Consider the following 20854-nt stretch of genomic DNA (forward strand, 5'->3'; position numbering starts at 1 on the left):
TATAACTACAAGACAATTAAGGTGAGTGACTTCTTGTTCAGAGTTCACCAGATAACCTCATAATTGAACTTCCTGTGGAACTGACCACCTAAAAATACATTCAGTTGTAAAGCCGAGGCCCTGACACTCAACCATAGTGACGTCCTCCCAGTAAATGCCGAACCCAGGACTGTCCAGATGGTGGCTTGACTCACCAAAGCAGCTTTCCTCTGTGCCTCAATTAACACAACTTCGCATCTGCAAACAGCAACATCCTAAAACTTCTTGGCAAAGTTATTTATTTTCTTCAGCTGTGTTAATAGGTTTTATCAACCACCTTGATGTCTGGTAGGTTTTGATTACAAAGAATGACTACAAAGGTGGCAGGAAAAAAAAAAACTTTATTTTTTGACCGAGAATTTCCCCAGCTATAAACTTTTAAGGCCGTCTGAGGAAGCTATAGAGCTGAGGCACAAAGTAATCCTTGTAATGCCCGTCAATGAAGCCTTTCCCGCTGTTGTGCACAAACCAACAGGGAACATCCGTTCCAAACACTCTGTCCGTCCGGTAGTCCTTCTGCAGGCCCCTGCAAGACAGCGTGAGCGTGGTTAGGAAACAGACCAGGGCGGGGCCAGCCTGCACATCCAGAAAAGAGACACGCTCTCCCTCTCTGTTTTCTGCCCCCTTCTAGCACCATCTCTGGGCTTCCCTGTTGGCTTGGTGGTAAAGAACCCACCTGCCAATGCAGGAGATACTGGAGACTCAGGTTCCATCCCTGGGTCGGAAAGATCCCAGGGAAATGGCAACCACTCCAGTATCCCTGCCTGGAAAATTCCGTGGACAGAGGAGCCTGGCTGGCTACATCTGTGGGGTCACAAAGAGTCGGGCACACCTGAGTGCACACGTAGCACTGTATCTGCTAACACCCTCCCATCCCCATTCCCCAAGTTGTACAAAATAACAGAGTCTGGGACTTGGTTTAGAAAGAGAATAAGCAGTGTGTCCTTAGAAATTCAAATAACCTGTATAGAGATTGACCGATATAGTCCCAGGAACGTAAGGAGTGCAAATTCACTTTCTTTTTTTCTCATTTTGCACCTTCTACCTTGGCAGAGGGGAGGCCCAAGGATTCAGGGCCAGTCTTCTTTGTGGTCATGGGGTACACAGAGGGCAAGGAAGCAGTGAGAACTGGCTGGCGGCTGTGTTCTCAAGGTCAGTTAGGGCTGGTATAGTCTCCAGATTAGCTCAAAGCAAGGAAGAAGCTGCCAGATTTAGCAAATAAGAACCCAGGATGTTAGGGACTTCCCTCGTGCCCTCATGCAGGGGGCGCAGTTTCCATCCTGGTGAGGGAACTAAGACCCCACGTGCTGTGGGGCATGGCCAAAAAAAGGGATAAATAAAAACAGGATGCCAGTTAAATTTGAATTTCACATAAACACAACTAGTGTGTTTACCTCTTCCATTTTGCCCTATGAGTCCAATCCTCACAGAAGCCCCTTCTGATCCCGTCTTACGCATCTGAGACCTACCTGGTGACAACCAGCTTTTGTCCCTTCACCTCCATGCTTGCCTCTGGCTTCTCAGGGTCCTTTCCCGGTCGCTCGTTGAAGACGTGAATCTTTGGCTCATTCATGAACTGGCCTATGAGACAAGGTCTAGATGTTTATTTACATGCAACTCAAGGGGCGACAAAAGGGCAAGCTGGTCACGTGATCCGAGCTGCATTTGGGTCAGTCTCAGACTTTCTGGGATAGAAAGATGTGTTGAGAGGAAAAAGATTCAGATGGAAAGGGGTGGGTCCTTCCTGAGGGCAGACCCATGCTGCTCACCTTGCTGTCATTAGACAATGAGGCTGATCAACTGGACCCTAAGTAAATGTGAATGTCCTGAAGGTCAGCACCTGAGAGCACTGGTCAAACTGAAAAAACAAAGTTGGTTCGTGATGCTATTTGTTGTTCAGTCACTCAGTCATGTCCGACTCTGCGACCCTGTGGACTGCAGCACGCCAGGCCTCCCTGTCCCTCACTATCTCCTGGAGTTTGCTCGTGTCCATGGAGCCGGTGATGCCATCCAACCATCTCCTCCTCTAACGCTCTCCTTCTCCTCTTGCCCTCAGTCCTTCCCGGCATCAGGATCTTTTCCAATGAGTCAGCTCGCATCAGGTGGCCAAAGTAGCGATGCTACTATACGCTTAAGTTGCCATAGTTCTTTACAAAGTAGGGAAGGTTTACCTGGACACCCTGTTCATTATCACAGACTTCCTAAGCCAGTTCACTTCTCTTCAGTGAGAAAAAAATCTTCAGCATAAAATTTAATCTGTTCTCTTTATCTGCCCAGTTGGTGATGAAAGCCCAGCCCTGGGAAAACCTTGTCTGGAGCAGGAAACTGTCCTGGCTGTAGCATGACTGAGTCGCCCTACACTGCTTTGTTAGAGGAATCATGTGTTTTATGTGTTTATCTTATGATGTTTGATATCTTAAAATTATGTGTTTATCTTATGATGTTTGATATCTTAAACACTACATCTACCCCTCCCTGGGAAAGCCAACTATGAAAGATAACAAAGAAGTCAGGAGCCCGGCTGGAATCTTCAAATGAACCGAGCCAGACCTCTTCTCTCTGGCCTGAGACCCAGAGGAATCATTCCTGGGCAAGGTACCACACACGGAAAGACGTCCTATAGCTTAACGCCTGCTGCAATTACCAAGCCAACCAACCCCACACCAGCTGCTCTGTCTTGTCTCTGCCACAGAGTAAGGGTCCTAGCCCAGACCTTGTTTCTGCTTCTGGTTCCTGACCCAAATCTGGCTTTCTCCCCATGGCCCTGCATGGCAAGATGCACTTTGTGTTTCTATGGAAACTGAACAGTGACAAACATTACACTCTGTCAGTGACACTGAACTCTTTCTGTGTCACTCAGGCACCTTCAGAAATTAAGACCCAGGTGTGAGTGTGGGTCCCCCTGAAGCCTCCACTCCACACCTGTCACTTTTCCACATTCTACCCAAACGTTCTAACCTTGAGGCAAAGTTGCTTAAGACCTAGGATGGTCAGTCCCACACCAGCCAGACGGTCCAGGGACACTTTACCTATCAGCCCGTGCATATTAGGAGAAAACTTGTTTGTGGGGGGGATGTAGATCCCCAAAAAGTCGACATTGATCGGGTGCTTCTTCCAAACGCGATGAAGTAAAACAGAGAAGAACATCTCTTTATCCAGGGTGACAGTCACAGTTTTCTCTTTCTTCACAGAGACAAGCACCCTAGTGGGAAGGCAGAAAGGAATTAATGACACAACATTGTAAAACAATTATCCTACAATCCCTGGTTCCATCCTGGGTCGGGAAGATCCCCTGGAAAAGGAAATGTTCACCCACTCCAGTATTCTTGCCTGGGGAATTCCATGGACAGAGGACCCTGGTAGGCTACAGTCCATGCGGTAGCAAAGAGTCAGACACAACTGAACAACTTTCACTTCACTCACAGATTTTAAAAAAGGAATGAATGTTTCTAGAACTGATTTATTTTTTATTTATTTATTTATTTTTTAAACACTAATATTTGGCTGCACTGGGTCTTAGTTACAGCTTGCAGGATCTGAGATCTCCATTGTGGTATGTGGAATCTCTCAGTTGCCGCATGTAGCCTCTAGTTCCCTGACCAGGGATCGAACTCAACACCCCCTGCATTGGGAGTGTGAAGTCCCTAGAACTGACTCATTTATCAAATCATTCCCCTCCCACTCCTAACATGACTTCACTCTGCCCAGTACAACCCCCCATCCCCACCCCAGTTTTCTAAGAGCCTTAAAATGTTTTCATCACAGAATGTTGATGTATCTCCTAGCACTGGAATTCTGTCAGTGTAAACCGTTTCTGTATCAACAATGAACAGATAACTCATGGGAAGATATTACTCTAAGACAACACCCCTGTGTTTCTGAGCACGCTCTGACACGGCTGACTGGCTTTCAGCTGATGGCTTCATTCACTTGTCCAACACGTCCTTATGGAATCCTTACTGTGCGCCAGGTGCTAGGCTATAAAGCACTCCGTGACCAAAGCACACAGACTCTACTGCCAGGAGCAGGGGAAGGAAGGAACACAATTTTTTCTGAACCTCGACTTCCTCACATTTAAAATGATGATTTTGAGTTCTCTGTGTCATGGACGTCTGGGTTTGTTGATGGGATCATGGGTCGAGGTCACATCTGAATCCGGATGTAACAGTACTTGCCTCTGATTAAGCACATGGGCCGTGTCAGACCAGGACAAGACGGATGTTCGGGAGCCCCCACTCAGGGAGATGGTCTCCGTGCTGATTTCTACCTTCACATCTTCACGTTGGAAATAAAATCCCAGTTTCCCAAAATAGGTGCTGAGTTTTTTATTCTTGGGCTTCTTGGCACCAACGAGCTGTCCGTTGACCAAAATCCCTGCAGGAAAAGACACGAGTTTTTTTCTGTCCCATGTGCTATTTCTTTTTTTTTTTGGCCAATGTGGGCACAATAACTCAAACTTAGAAAACGTGACAACATGGGAAATTATTGTTTTATTTTGCTTCAGGATTTACACACCATTTTTTCCTTTGTAATTTTCATTTTATAATTTTTTTATGGTTTAAATGAATTATATCATAAGTTCTGCTAGTTTATACTCAGCGTATTGTATCTACAATAGTTCAAACAAGAATATACTTAATTTCTTACTATCAGAGCTTGAAAAATATGCTGTGCTGTACTCAGTCATGTCCAACTCTCTGCAACCCTATGGACTATAGCCCGCCAGGCTCCTCTGCCCGTGGAATTTTCCAGGCAAGAATACTGGAGTGGGTTGCCATTTCCTCCTCTAGGGGATCTCCCTGACCCAGGGATCAAACCCGAGTCTCTTGCATTGGCAGGTGGGTTCTTTACCACTGCACCACCTAGGAAGTCCTATATATAATATATAAAACATTTTTATTAAGGTGGGAAAGAAAGAAATCCAGATAAAAACAATAGGGCAGAATGACTATGACCTAATAGTCTAATTCAAATATAGTATATCTTAATCTTACCTAATTCTGGATCAGAAACAAGGTTGAGGATTTTTCCAGGTTCTGAGTCAATATTGAAACAAATATTCTTTTGGCTTTTTGGCAGGTAGATGATGAAGTGTGGGTCATTTTCAACTGGAAAATATACAAAGAAAATGAAACTAAGCAAAATCATAGAAAAGATTATTTTGAACAGTATTTTATTGCCAAACATCTCACAAGAACAAATGTGTATTGGGCTCCTATTATATGCCAGGTACTCTTCCAGGCACCAGGGACTCAGGGTCCAAGCACTGTCCCCTCCTCATGGAGCTGCCATCAGGTTTTAGGTTATGTACAGAGTGGATACTCATTCTGTAGCCACACCATATGTGCTTGGCTAGAGAGAAAAATGAATAAGAAAGACATAAGGGGGACTTTCCTGGTGATCCAGTGACTAAGACTCTGCCCTCCCAATGCAGGGGACCCGGGTTCTATCCTTCGTCAGGAAACTAGATTCCACGTGCTGCAACTGAGACCCTGTACAACCAAATAAATAAATAATAAATAAAATATTAAAAAAAGACATAAGAAGAAACGCACACACACATATACTATATACATACTACATATATATGCATAGGAGAAGGAGGTGGCAGAGGATGAGATGGTTAGATAGCATCACCGCATCAACAGACATGAATTTAAGCAAACTCCAGGAGATAGTGATGGACAGAGGAGCCTGGCAGGCTATAGTCCGTGGGGCCACAAAGAGTTGGACATGACTTAGCAACTGAAGAGCAACATATGTGTGTATACAGTGAATGTTTATATAGATAAAGTACCTGTATTTTTAAATAGTTATACACAGTGCATACGGAGAAGGCAATGGCACCCCACTCCAGTACTCTTGCCTGGAAAATCCCATGGACGGAGGAGCCTGGTGGGCTGCCGTCTCTGGGGTCGCACAGAGTCGGACACAACTGAAGCAACTTAGCAGCAGCAGCACACAGTGCATAAAAATAAAAAAGACATTACCTGTCGGCATACAAATTAGTATTGATCAATTCCAAGAGCAATCAAGGATCAAGCTATTCCCAAGAAAGTACTCCTTTGTTACCAGACACCATTATTTTGGCTGATCTTTTTTGTTTGTTTGTTTAACCACTCAACAAATATTTAGTGAGAAAAAACCAAATTATGTGCAAAGCTTTGAGTTAGGCAATGTTTGGTGTAGCTATAAAAGTCGTGGTCCCTACCTTCAAGAAAGGAACAATTTAATGGCGTGACAAAGATTCTCTCTTTGAATAAACTCAGGTTTCCCTGAACTCTTCAAGTTCAACCTCAAATTCTGGACCTCTGTGTTCATCTCTGCATTGTCCAGTTTTAGCAAAAATCCTACTAAGGAGGTTTAGCTAGAATCCTCCACCCTCCAAATCTGATCACCTTTTTATCTTCATCAGGTTCCTCCCCTCCTCCATCCCCCACTAGGTGGGGGGTCTGAACACTTGGCCTACCTTCAGCAAGAATCCTGCTGAAGTGAAGTGAAAGTCACTCAGTCGTGTCTGACCCTTTGCAACCCTGTGGACTATACAGTCCATGGAATTCTCTAGGCCAGAATACTGGAGTGGGTAGCCTTTCCCTTCTCCAGGAGATCTTCCCAACCCAGGAATCGAACCCAGGTCTCCCGCATTGCAGGCAGATTCTTTACCAGCTGAGCCACAAGGGGAGCCCAAGAATACTGGAGTGGGTAGCCTATCCCTTCTCCAACGGATCTTCCTGACCCAGGAAATTGAACCAGCATCTTCTGCATTGCAGGCGGATTCTTTACCAACTGAGCTATCAGGGAGGCCCTGTAGGTCAGTTTAACCAGACCTCCCCTTTCCCACTGATGCTTCCTCTTAGTAATCTTCCATCCACTGACCCCAGCCTGTTTTTGTCTATAAATGCCCACTTTCCCACGGTGTGTTCAGACTGAATCCAATCTCCTTACCCCACTGCAATACCCCAATGTAGTGGTACCTACATCCCCTTGAATAAAATCTTCCTTACCGTGCTTTCACAGATGTCATGAATAATCTCTTTCCTTTAACGAATATCATTTTTTCTTTCATGAAGGCAGAACCAAGCATGCATATGAGATGGAATAAAGTAAATGATAGAAAAATGACCCAAGCACAACGCTCTGGGAATGAAGATGAAAGGATGATCAATTCCACTCAGGCAAGTGGAGAAGGACCTTATGAAAGGGTGGGCAGAGACTTCCCTGGTGGGTGAGTGGTTGAGAGTCTGCACTTCACCCGCAGGGGGCGTGGGTTTGATCCCTGGTTGGTGGCAGGGGGCGGGGGTACTAAGATCCTGCATACCATGGTGTGGCCAAAAAGAGAAAACAATTGAAAGAGTTGGCTTTTGAACTAAGTCTTGAAGGTAGGGGAAGACCGGTAGGTAAAAGACACAAGAGAGAGAGAGAGATTTTATCCTTGAGTGGACAGAATGGGGAAAGGTATGGCGGGAGAGAAGTTGATGATTTGTTTGGATAGGAACTCAAGGTACCTGGAGAATGGGTTTTTGATAAGACCAAGAATGTAGGTCATAGAGACCATGAACCGCCACGCTACAGAACAGACCTTTATTCTGTTGGGGAGCTTTTAAAGCTTTTGGAGAATAAATGTAATATGATTTGACCCCATTTAAGTGGGTTGGCCAAAACGTTCATTCAGGTTTTTTGTACGATATTACAGGAAAACCCAAACGAACTTTTTGGCCGACCCAATATTACAATTACTGGTCTCAGTATGAATTAAGTATCAGAAAGTACACACAGGAAGATCATTTACTAGCTAAGACAGCAGTCTTTCAAGCAAGAAATGTTAAATGCAGGAACTAGCATGGTGAATTGGTTTGGGGAAGGGTGGGGGGAGAAATTCAAGAGACATCTGGTAGAAGCCACAGTATCTGGTGACCTAGTGGAGAGGAGTAATTTCGCACTGTCGGGCTTTGAGCCTCAGAACTGAAGGGACTGAAGAGGAAGGTCTGAATTAGGAGCTGCAGTGGTTGTGTTCGGAGAAGGCAATGGCAACCCACTCCAGTATTCTTGCCTGGAGAATCCCAGGGATGGGGGAGCCTGGTGGGCTGCCAAATATGGGGCCGCACGGAGTCGAACACGACTGAAGTGACTTAGCAGCAGCAGTGGTTGTGTTCTCCAGAATAAAATCGAAAGAGCAGGGTACCGTCCAGTGAAAGACCACTGTTTTCCAGATACTGTCACAAAGCTCTCTGCAAATATTAACCAAGTCTCACTGTGGTCCTGCAGAGGACAAGTGACTTGCCTGAGGTCACGTGACAGAGTTAGTCAGTGGCATAGCTATGACTTAAAGCCACACTGATTACAAACTGATTCTCCCAGCCATCCTGATGTGCTCCTTCAAGTATGTGTGGGAGCAAGATGTGCAGGGTCAACTCAAGTAGAGCACAGACAGAGTCTTGCCCTGTTCTGCACTCCTCACACCATCAGGCCCATGCTCTGTCATCAGTAAACACTTGGTTAATTGATTTTGTGTAGGAGCTGGGTGCAAGAGGGCATCATTGAAACACAGAAGCAAGGTCCCTAGCTCTAGATTTTTAAACACTGGGCAAAACTAGGATTTTCAAATACACTTAAAATCGAGCAAGCAAATTAACAAATAGTCCTGCAAATAATGTGATGATAATGCAGTTTTACAGGCTCCTCAGGTGGCTTCCAGTAGTCATGTATGGATGTGAGAGTTGGACTATAAGGAAAGCTGAGCACCGAAGAATTGATGCTTTTGAACTTGGTATTGGAGAAGACTCTTGCAAGTCCCTTGGACTGCAAGATCAAACCAGTCAACCTTAAAGGAGATCAGTCCTGAATATTCACTGGAAGGACTGATGTTGAAGCTAAAACTCCAATACTTTGGCCACCTGATGCAAAGAGCTGACTCATTTGAAAAGACTCTGATGCTGGGAAAGATTGAAGGCAGGAGGAGAAGGGGACGACAGAGGATGAGATGGTTGGATGGCATCACCGACTCAATGGACATGAGTTTGGGTAAACTCCGGGAGTTGGTGATGGACAACTGGCATGGCCTGGCATGCTGCGATTCATGGGGTGGCAAAGAGTCAGACACACCTGAGCAACTGAACTGAACTGAACAGGTGGCTCAGTGGTAAAGAATGTGCCTGCTGATGGAGGAGAGGCAGGAGATGCAGGTTCCATCTCACAGTCAAGAAGATCCCCTGGAGAAGGAAATAGCAACCCCCTCCAGTATTCTTGCCTGGGAAATCCCATAGACAGAGGGGCCTGGCGGGTTATACTCCATGGGGCTGCGAACAGTGGGACACGGTTTAGCCACTCAACAGTAACAATAGTGCAATTCTACAGGAAATAACATTCAAGTATTTTTGATCCTAAGATGGATAGCTTCTCGTCTTTGATAATAACACCTGTTTATTGAGTGGCTATTACATGCTAGCTCTTTACAGATGGTTTCACATTTCACCAACAACCCAGTCATGTATAGAATCATGATGCCTGTTTTCACAATAAAGGAAGTGAAGTGAAGACTATTAAGTAATGCACATTCACGTGAGTGTCGTGAACAATCTCCAAAGAGAATGCCCTTTCCACGGATACCCGTCGGCCCTCCCCACACAAGAGGTGCATCTCTTCCATCCCAGAGGGTTCATCCTCTTACCTCTCATCACATGTGGAGGAGGGGTTGACTCAAGCACCTGAGCGCCGACAGCAGGCATTGGGAGCACTGGCGCTGGTGAAGGGTTGACCCAAGATGGGACTGAATTTGGGCTCACTTTGCTGCCGTGATACAGGGCGCCTGCGTGGAGAACACTGTATCCATTAGTTTCTGGGTTTACTTTTCCATAGAAGCTGCTTATAATTTTAAGAATTGGGTTTATGCAGGCCAACACCAGTGATTCTCAGCTAGGTTTTTCTAGAATTATTTTTATTCCTGAGTTCTCTTTCAGCTCCATGTGTCATCATGAATGAAATTTGTTGTCACTATTTAAAGAAGGTGAGAATTTTTTAATGTTGATTTAAACAATGTGTGAGGGGAATACACAGATTTTCAGAATTCCTTTGGAAGACAAGTGAGCAAACATGTTTGAAGACAGCAGCGAGAAACTGTCGCCAAGGTCAATTGGCAGGAAAGTCAGCTGGGGACACAGGACTGGGAAGAGAGAGGAAGGGATGGAGGACCTTGCTGCAGGATAAGAAAACCGACCGGAATACTTCTTGTCCAGGTAGGGAGACTCGCCTGAACAGCAGGAATGGTCCTGCGGAGGGGAGTCTGCCAGCATGCGTTCGTCCCCGGCCTCGTTCTCAATCACCATCGCTGTGAGGGGGGTCACTATGTGGTGATCCAGAGACATCTGCAGGATCGTCTTTGTAATTTTCCTTTTCATGGCAGCTGTAGGAGCCAGGCTCCTGTGTTCAGGAAACAGAGACATTGGACAGCATCACAAGACCGAACTCTGTCACTTTTGGGGTCAACCAGGACTCGGGGGGCCACGAGGGAAAACAGAACGAGCTGGCTTCATGAAGCCTGGTATTTTACCTAGCTATGTACCCTTAAGGAATTTTTAAAAATTTCTTCTTTTATTTTTTAATTGGTGAAAAATTGCTTTACTATGCTGCGTTTGTTACTGCATACAGCAATGAGAATCAGTCATAATGATATTAATATATATATATATATATCCCCTACCTTTTGAGCCTCCCTCTTGGAACTTTTTAAACAGATTATGATTATTATTTTTTTTAGTGAAGTACAGTTGATTTACATTGTTATTTTCTTTTTTTGATGGATCTCAAATTTATTTTTATGAGTGTTCCTCATTAAATTAGCAATTACAACAAAAATATATGTATTTTTTTTTAATTAACAAGACTTGTCCGTATGACAGTCATTCTTTTTTCTTTTTTGAGTTTTGTGGAAATTATTTATTTTTATTCTTTTTTTAAACGTACTTTTTAACTGGCGTATGATTGCTTTATAATGTTGAGTTAGTTTCTGCTGTACAGCAAAGTGATTCAGTTATACATACAAATATACATATATATGTATACATTCTTTTTTAAAATATTCTTTTCCATGATGGTTTATTGTAGGATCCTGAATATAGTTTTCTGCGCCATACAGTCGGACCTTGTTGTTTATCCATTCTATATGGAACAGGTTGCATCTGCTAGCCCCCACCTCCCAAACTCCTCCTCCGTCCTCACCCCCCAACCCCCCTTGGTAACCACACGTCCAAACAGACTATTTTTCAGAGCAGTTTTATACTCACAGTGAAACTGAGCAGAACGTAGAGATTTTATATTTACTCCCTGCCCGTCCCCCACCCGACAGCCTCCCCCTTCTCAGCATCTCCCATTAGAAGTGGTACATGTGTCAGATCGATACATCTACATCTACACGTCGTCATCGCCCAAAGTCCACTGCTGACATTAGGGTTCATGCTTGTGCTGTACTTTCTGTGGGCTTGGACAAATGTATAACGACAGGTATCCATCATTACAGTGTCAAGCAGAGTAGTTTCAGTGTCCTAACCCTCCCAACCCCCATGCAACCTTCCTGCTCCCCATGTGCTAACAACCACTGATTCGTTTAAGGGATTGTTCTTTAAAAAAATCAATATTTAACTTCAGCACCAATTTGCTATATACTTTTAAATTACCCAGTTGCCTTTGTAAAGGGGAGGAGACATTGCTCACTCACTCTAAAGCCACAGCTTACAATCTTGTGTCTGTTTTATAATCTTACTGATATCAAGGATTTTCTGAGTATGGTTATACAACTATATTTCATTTTTCCCAACTCCATTCAGACCAGTCTGCTCCCCCTTCCCAAGAATCTGATCAAATAGGTGAAGGGGACTGAGGAGCAGTCACGTTCCTCTCCAAAGACCAGCCCCAACCCTACCCCATAATCCTGATGGTGGTCAAAGAACCATACATTGCTCTAGAAACATAGCTTTTGTATTGGAGCATTTAAACACCAGTTAGCTGAGAAGCCAGAGATGAAACAGTATCTATAGGAAGCCCTCAGTCAATATCAGAATTGCATAACCTTAAATTTCTCTTTGGACATTAACTATTTTCAGGAGTGAATGCAAATGAATTCATGGTCCCCACTGCAATGAGATGGATGAACCTCACAGACATCATATGGAGTGCAAAAAGCCAGAAACAAAAGAATACAGTTTGTATCATTATAAGAAATTTTGTCATAGACAACTAACAGTAACAGATGTCAGAAGAGTGATTTCTACTCAAGGCCAGAGGTAGGTGTTGAGTGTGAAGAAGAATGAAGAAGACTTCAGAGATGAAAGAAGTGCTCTGGAGCTGGATCCAGTACTGATGACATGGGTGACGTAGTTAAAATTTATTAAACTGTACATTTAAAATGAATGCACATCACACGCTTTACTGTATGCTTGTTATCCATCAAGAAAAAAAAGAGTGGGGGTGATGCTAGGCGGCTCCCCGGGCTCCAGGCTGTTGCGAGGTGTGGGTGGGACTCGCGGGCAGTTCAGGGCTCGGGGTGTCCGCGAAAAAATAAAAAAAAGAAAAAAAAAAAGAAAAAAAAGAGTGAACCCTGCTTTAGTTAAAAGTGCTCGCATGCATGCATGCCAAGTTACTTTAGTCGTGTCCGACTCTTTGTGACCCTGTGGACTGTAGCCTGCCAGGCTCCTCTATCCTTGGGATTCTCCAGGCAAAAATACTGGAGTGGGTTGCCAACCCAGAGATCAAACCCACGTCTCTTATGTCTCCTGCATTTACACGTGAGTTCTTTACCACTAGTGCCATCTGGGAAGCCCCCAAAGTGCTTGAAAGCAGTGGAAATGAATACTCCAAACCCTGAAATAATTTGCTGCCTTTCTTGGTTCCAAACTCTTTTTGTCTGTGACATCAAGTAACCTCAGCAAACCTTTTGCAAATCCTGTGGCATATGGTCTTCTTACCGTTCAGCTAGAAGTTGGTTGATGGTCAGATAGGCCCACAATTTCTTGGTGAAATCAGGGTCTGCATGCTTGTCCTTGGATAGAAAATCCTCCAAGCCATCCATCTCGGCCAGGGTTTCCAAGACTAACTCTGCGTTGGCCTGGACGATGGAAGGACACCAGGGGAGTGGAATTGTAGTTAAGCAGTTCACATTTTCTAAAGGACCTCCTGTGAGTGAGTTAGGGTAGCAGGTAACTTGCAGGGGGATGCAAAATAATCCAAAAGAACACACAAGAGGAAGTCAGTGCCAACCTCTGGGGTCTGGGCTTGGGTTTCAGAAGAAAAAGGTAAGGATTTACACCATAGTTGGGAAGATGGCACAGCTGTTCTCAGGAACTTCCCTTTCACTTTTTGCTTTTATTCTACCTAAGTGGTTCTCGGAATTCTGCTATCAGCCTGTTAATATACAAGGTGTACCCAGGAGACAATTCATATTTTTAGAATTAAAGTAAAAGTACCGAAGTTGCAGTGATAATGCTCTGTAACTGCCCCAATTTCTCAGGGTCCACTTTTCCAGCCACCACGATTTCTGAGCCTCCAAAATAGTTATGGAAACTGTTCTGAGTGACGTCTGTGACTGACGGTTGGGGATAGTTAAACTGAACATTCCGGAGCAAGGGAGTTGAGACCTGGTTGTAGAATTTCTACAATTCATTAAAAAAAAAAGAAAAAGAAACAACAGAGAAATCATTATTTTCACACCGCATTACAAATCTGAGGCATTTTTCTCTGAGGTTCTTCAAGTGCTTAGTATTCTTCCAAGATCTCTGTGGAAAGCTATGGAAAATTCTCACAGTTATTACATGAACCGAAATAGACAAATAGGACTTGTGAAGAAGATTACAAGAGTTCAAGAGCCCAGAACTTTTTCTTTCTGTTATGACGAGCATGAAAAGCTCATGGACACTCATAATAAGTCCTCTGGGTGGATATCCCTAAATTAGAACCTGTCTCTTACCTGTTCCCAGGTTTATATACAGTACCTCCTATTGATACATGGTACTTGGTACCAACAGAGGGTAGGGTAAAATATATTCTTCTTCTCCTTAATCTTTTCTTGGTCCATTTAGTCAAAATAAACAAGTGATGCATACATATCCTTTGTATTTAAGGAAACAAACAGGCTACAGTTTGCTTTGTGTTGCATTAGAAAAAGTTGATTTCCAAAATGCCAATATACTTTTCCTTTTTTTAAAAAAAATTTTTCTTGGCATGTAAGTTAGTTCCCCAACTAGGGATTGAACTTGCATCCCTTTCATTGAAAGCACAGAGTCTTAAGCCCTGGACTACCAGGGAAGTCCCAATGCCAATGTACTTTCAAGGAAGAACAGTTCCCGTGACAAGCAGTGGGACTGGAGAGATTCAAGAAACTTTGATGGTGCTTCCCAAGACCTGTTCAGGGACTAGGGACCTTTGTACCCATCAACCACTGCCTCTCATCTCACTGTTACTGCAGATATACAAGTGGGGGTGGGGTGCATGAGAAAGGGACTGAGCACTAACATAGCTGAAATAATGACAATTTTTACTTGAATTCAGCCATCTTCTTTTAGGCATCAGATATTGCTAGCTGAATGATTTCGAGTGAACAATGACCAAAAAAGGCACAGAAAACAAAGTCACCTTGAGTTGGACAGAAGTGTCCTGGTTTCCGTAAATCCTTTGTGCGATCCCACGGTTGTCATTGGAGAGTCTCTTCAAAAAGTCATAGTCCACATCAAATCCTATCCCCAAACTGAACAAGGAGATGTTGTCTCGTATGTTCTGCTTCACATTCTTCTGGATTTTTGACAATTTCAGTTCACCTAAAGTTGATGTGGACAGGAAGGAAAGGAATGAGGAGGCAATGGCACAAAGTTTTGGGAACATCCATGGAAGGCGGTTCTGCAAAATTCGTCCGAATTATAAATGCACTTAAGCTTCAGCGTAGTTACATTGAGGAGATAAGACCCTGCACTAGTATGTATCAGCAATCCACATAGCACAGACTCAAATTCAAATGCAAGTTTCCCCGGATTGTGGAGGTGAGGCTGAGGCATTCAGCATCCCCCTCCCAAACATCTAGAGGCTGTTGTAAGTGGGGTGAGTGTTTCAGGGTCAAACGAACTCTTCCTTTAGGAAGCATGGGTTTAAACTGGTTTAGTGCTGCATGTATGCTCAGTTGCTAAGTTGCGTCCAACTCTTTGCAACCCCCCGGACTGTAGCCCACCAGCTTCCTGTCCATGGGATTTCCCAGTCAAGAATAGCAGAGTGGGTTTGCCATTTCCTGGTCCAGGGGATCTTCCCGACCCAGGGATTGAACTTGTGTCTCTTGCATCTCCTGAATTGATAGGCGGACTCTATACCACTGTGCCACTTGGGAAGCCCAAGCTGGTTTAGACACTCAGGCAAATGCCATTCAAGTTCGCATTTTAAGCCAATCACGTTCCCAAGAAACATATGTATCACTAAAAATGGAAGGGGTGCTTACCTACTGTTGGATCCCCGTCAGACACCAAGATGATCAGCGAGACAGAGTTGGGGTCCAACATTCCCAAGTTATTGGCTTCATTCAAAATAAAGATGGCCCGCAGCAGGGCTTCGTTGATATTTGTGCCTGGGAAAGCCAGAGAACGTACTGTTCTGTATATACTCTGACTTCCCACAGAAACAACCACGTCTGGAGCCCAGGCTCATCTGTCTGGTGATGACTCACGTGTCGTTCTTTCAGTATCCAAATCATTCGACTGCTTTCCAAATATTACCCAGGCTGGTCCAGATCCCCCAGTGGAGTGAAATATTCACTTTGTATTAAGAGTGAACAGTTCCCTTAGAGATGAAGTAACCCTTTCAAAGCACCATTTTGTTAGCCCCCAACTTGAAGTTGCCTATTCAGCTTTGCTGATATACTTGGATACTGTTCTGCAGACAATTGTGTGTTATTCTACGTGTTTTTTTCCCTTTTTCAAATTGAAGCTTAGTTGACATACAATGTTGTGTTAATTTCTGCTGTAGAGCAAAGTAATTCAGTTATATATATATATATGTGTGTGTGTGTGTGTGTGTGTAATATACATGCTTTTTTGTGTTCTTTTCCATTATGGCTTATCACAGGATATTGAATATAGTCCCCCGTGCTATACAACAGGCCTTGTTGTTTATCCATTCTTTAGATAACAGTTTGCATCTGTTAACGCCAAACTCTCAATCCATCCCTGCCCCACCCCGCTCCCCTTGGCGATCACAAGTCTCTGTGTCTGAGTCCGTTCCGTAGATAAGTTCATTTATGTCTTATTCTAGGGATATCACACGGTATTTGTCTTTCTCTTACCGTGTGAGTCATAAGAAAGCTAGTGTCACTTACTGACACAGTTTTCTGAGGACAGAATGGTTAAAAATGTGTGTGGGATGGGGGATGCATATTATGCTTTCACCATGAACTTAGTATGCACTGTTTAATAATAAGTGTATTATTAAGGCAAAGACCACTGGGGTAAGGAATCATATTTATCAAGTGATTCTCATATTTCTCAGGACTCCACTGAATCCTGTGGGAGTTTCTCACTGGGCTTTAGGCTAAACCCACTCACCTCCACTGGGCTGGATTTTCTCAATGTAATTCTTGGCATCTGCAACCTGTGTTTTAGTAGCTGAGACTAAATCGTTTCTCCAGGTTCGAACATTGTGGTTGAAATCAACCACGGAGAAATGGTCTTCAGTTCGCAGGTCATCCAAAATGGTCTTCATTGCTTCCACTGTCTATTTCGAGAGAGAATGGAGAAGGGTCTTACTACATACTCTCTAAACCTAAGAAGAAATGAGGAAGCTCAATCATTCATCATTTTAAGCACTAGCTCGAGCTATAGTTCTCCCACAAACCTCATAAATCCACCTCTGTCAACACAGATCTAACACTCTCCTATTCCGTCCAAACATGTATTGTCTGCATTTTGATACTGAAAGTTTTACTGTCTTGTTTTGCATGACGAGTCTCACCAGCCTGACTTTACACTGAGAATCCTGAGCTTCAGATGTCCCATTTGTGGTGCCTGAAAATCAAATGTATTTCTCAAGTCCCTCTACTCAGCCTTCTCATGCATTAATTCCTGCTTCTCATCTTCAAACCACCAACACCTCCCTCTCCCTGTCTCAGCTGATGACCTGGAATCCTACTTCACTGAGAAATGGAAGTCATCAGAAGAAGATTTCTACAACCCCTGCCACCATAAACCTCCCCCCTGCCAGGATTTGTGCCCATACACTTTTCCCTGATGCCTGGTAATGCAGAACTAGGAGAAGCATTTCTGCCTAATGCAAATCCATCCGCTGGTGACCTAGGTTGGGCTCTCTCTCGGCTACTGAAAGGCATGGCTCTGGCGTCTGTCCTCTGGCTCTCCTGTATCATACATTTCACTCTATTGGTACATCTCCATACACACAATAACGCTTTCATTTTTCATGCCTTTAGAAACCTTGAACGTACCCGTTTCCCCCATTTCTCAGTTTCCCGTTGCAATAAAATTCCTCGAAAGAATTGTAAGCACACTGTCTCCAAATCTTCTTTTCCTGTTCTCTCTGAAGCCCGCTCCGTTCAGGTTTTCACCATCATCCCTCCACTGAAACTATGCTCATCAAGGCTGTTGCTAAATCCAATGGACTCTTCTCATCTCATCAGACCCAATCTGAGCAGCATTTGGACCAACCGGCCACATTGCTGTCCTTGTACAACTTCCTCATCTTCTTCCAGAGCCTCGGCCACTCTGGGTTTTCTCCTCCTCTCATTGGCTGCTTTTTCTTTTCTTTTTAAATGTATGTATTTATTTCGGCTGCACTGAGTATTAGTTGCAGCACAAGGGACCTTAGGTCTTCATTGCAGCATGTGGGATCTTTAGTTGCAGCGTGCAGGATACAGTTCCTGGACCAGGGATCGAACCCCAGCCACCTGCACTGGGAGCGCGGAGTCTTAGCCCCTGGGCCACAAGGAGAGTTGCTGGCGTAGTCTTCTTTGCTGATTCCTCCTCTTCTCCCCACATTATTCTAGTTACTGGGATAGTGTGAGGTTCGCTCTCTGTTTCTTCTCTTATCTATACTTCCTCCTCGGTGTTCTCACCTGGTCTCATTGTTATGAGTACCTTCTACACACTGGTGGCTCCTAAGTGCATGTCTCACTCAATACCTTCTGACACCAGACTTGGAGAGCCAATAGCCTGCTTGCTGTGTCATGTCCACTGGGTGTGTAACAGTCATCTCAGACTTCAGTGATGAACTAAGTGCCTGACACAAGACAGGTGCTTAATAAATACTTGTTAAATGAGGGAAGGAAGGAACAAATAAACTGTATTAGGGCAGTGGTTCTCAAATGAGGATAATTTTCTCCCCAGGGGACATTTCGCAATGTCTGAAGACACTTTTCTAAGTGTGGAGGGGGAGAAGACCACCTTCTTTCTCATTCTTTTTTTTACTTTGAATTTTATTTATTTATTTTCAGCCGTGCTGTGCCTTTGCTGCTGTGCGCAGGCTTTCTCTAGTTGCAGTTCGCAGGCTTAGTTGCCTCACGGCACCTGCGATCTTCCCAGATCAGGGATCGAACCCATGTCTCCTGCACTGCAAGGGCGATTCTTAGCCATTCTTAGCCACTGGACCACCAGGGAAGCCCTGTGTAGACATCTTTGATTGTCATGACCAGGAGGGTGAGTTCCATGGCATCTAGTGAATAGATGTTGCTAAACATCCTACAACGTACAGTGTGGTCCCCACGACACGGATTCATCAGCCCCAAATGTCACAAGTGCCACTGCTGAGAACCTGGTGATAGGTGGGCAGGGCCAAGTCTTTTCCGTCTCTAGGATCCTAGAACAGTAGTGAACACCTGGGTGGTCACAAGTGAGTGTTGAATGAACAGAGATTCACTGCTTGGTTCACACTAGTTGAATGGGTGGACTAGGAATGTCCTTGTTCACAACTGTACCTACACCATTAACACTGAAGGAGCCTATGAGGAACTCCAAACTGGAAGACATGAGATGGAATGATCACCCTCAAGGAATTACAACATAATTAGAAAAACTGTGCATTAAACGTTTTTAAAGTTATTCATGCACAATGGCAAGATATTAGTCTAAAATGTCATGCAGGAGAACCAAAGGAATATGAAGCAGAAGCCTGAGCAGAGTGGGCTTATATGGAGGTGAAATTTTTCAAAAAGGCAAGTTTTGAGATAAATTTCTCCTGTTTAGAAGTCACCCAGCCTCTGTTCCTTTGTGAGCAGCCTGAACTAAGACTAGCTCTAGGGGGAAGGGGCCTCGATCAACTGCACCATCACGAGGGGATCAGAGAAGGCATGGAGTCCTGGGTACCACTGCAACCCAGGGCTACTCACCTGTTTCATTTTAATTCCCCACATTGAGCCACTAACGTCGATGACAAACAGGATGTTTTTGGGAATTGGGTCCATGTTCTCAGGAGCAAAGAAGTGGACAAAATATCCATTAAATACCTGAAAAACAGGACATATTTGTGAGCCAAACCATTACCAGTGTTTGGCATGTAGGAGGATGAGGGTCTGGGGACTGAGAGGGGAGAGGAGACCACGGGGAGCAGGAGGCATGATGGTCGTAAAGAAGAGAACAGAGGCTTGGCTGCGTCCATCTCTCCCTTCTTCCTGCGCCCGCTCCATCCTTTTCTGAAAGGGCCCAGCCTCTCCGCAGTTTACCTCCCAGGGCATTTCCCTGGGGGTTTATTCAACAAGAAATAGATCTTTGGCTAAGGCAGAGTTGGCCCCTGAGAGTTGTTTGCACCCACCTCAAGTTCCCCAACCTTCTCCTCTCTGTTCACATCATACATCACCACCAGCTCGCCGTCGACCATTGTCTCTGAGCAGTTGAGGCATTTTCTCTGTTGTGCCACCGTGGGCTTGAAGGCAATGTGTGCCTGTAAGGAGCAGTGGTGTCAGAGCCTGGTCTCTGCCCCCTCCCTGTCCAGGGGGAACACCTTCTCATGCACACAGGGGAGGGTCCAGGGCCACTCTGCACCCAAGCAGCATCAGTGGTCCTATCACAGGGGCATCTAGCAGCCTTCAGTGCTGTTGGCCAGGCTTCAGTCCTTTATAAGAGATTCGAAGAATTCCTCCCTCCCCCTCACCCCCACCCCATGGAAGAAATGGCCACCAGCTCTAGAAAGAGTTGGCAAAAGGTTCTTAGAGGACTTTGACCCCTCCAGAGATGGTTAGTATTGGCCATTAAGGCAGAGAGAATTAAGCTGAGTAGCTCTCTCAGTGATTAAGGAAAATCCTCTATATAGTATGTGAAGACTGTCTTTTAGCTACCAGTCCACTGGATGACTTGGGGGAAATGGGTTTCAAAATGGACAGACACTGGTCACAATGCAATGAAACAATTGGTTTTGTTCTGTATGTCCTGTGGGAGGCCCTAGACTTTGCTCAGGGATCACAGTTCCTAAGTTCCCTGAGCTCAGCACCTGACAACTCTTCCATCCCCTAGAGCAGAGAGGGAGAGGAAAACCCGCAAACCAGTGGCCACTCAGACTGTGTCACATCACTGCTTGTGGTACCTTCTGGGGTCCTTTAGATACAACGGGAACGCCATCAAAATGCCCATCAAATGTGTCCAGAACATGAAGAGATCTTAGTCCTTGAGGTTCAATAATCCGCACATCTACCTAGAAGTGGGAAAGTTACTTAAAACATTAAAACATCTTTCAAGACTTTGAGCAAGAAGTACGATTATCAATTCTAAGTCCTCTGCTGCTCTTTTCCTCTCTAGGATCTCCCAAAGATGACCTAGCATGGCTCCACCATCTCTTCTGCAAGTTCTTTAAATCC

General features: G+C 44.6%; 1 protein-coding gene across 1 annotated transcript in view; it reads right to left on the reverse strand.

The window, feature by feature from the left end:
• Nucleotides 1-360: 360 nt before the first annotated feature.
• Nucleotides 361-20854, reverse strand: part of ITIH2 (inter-alpha-trypsin inhibitor heavy chain 2) — a 32180-nt gene continuing 11686 nt past the window's right edge. The window contains exons 7-21 of the mRNA XM_010853145.1: nt 20584-20691; nt 19816-19944; nt 19394-19510; nt 16605-16773; nt 15506-15631; nt 14659-14840; nt 13494-13679; nt 12996-13135; nt 10286-10455; nt 9707-9844; nt 5034-5147; nt 4215-4413; nt 3069-3241; nt 1509-1620; nt 361-565 (exon numbers count right to left, since the gene is read on the reverse strand). Coding sequence (XP_010851447.1) covers nt 418-565; nt 1509-1620; nt 3069-3241; nt 4215-4413; nt 5034-5147; nt 9707-9844; nt 10286-10455; nt 12996-13135; nt 13494-13679; nt 14659-14840; nt 15506-15631; nt 16605-16773; nt 19394-19510; nt 19816-19944; nt 20584-20691 — 2211 coding nt within the window. The 3' untranslated portion in view covers nt 361-417. The remainder of the gene's footprint in view (nt 566-1508; nt 1621-3068; nt 3242-4214; nt 4414-5033; nt 5148-9706; nt 9845-10285; nt 10456-12995; nt 13136-13493; nt 13680-14658; nt 14841-15505; nt 15632-16604; nt 16774-19393; nt 19511-19815; nt 19945-20583; nt 20692-20854) is intronic.

This window comes from Bison bison, unplaced genomic scaffold, assembly GCF_000754665.1.
Source record: "Bison bison bison isolate TAMUID 2011002044 unplaced genomic scaffold, Bison_UMD1.0 scf7180017864323, whole genome shotgun sequence".
Lineage (NCBI taxonomy): Eukaryota > Metazoa > Chordata > Mammalia > Artiodactyla > Bovidae > Bison > Bison bison.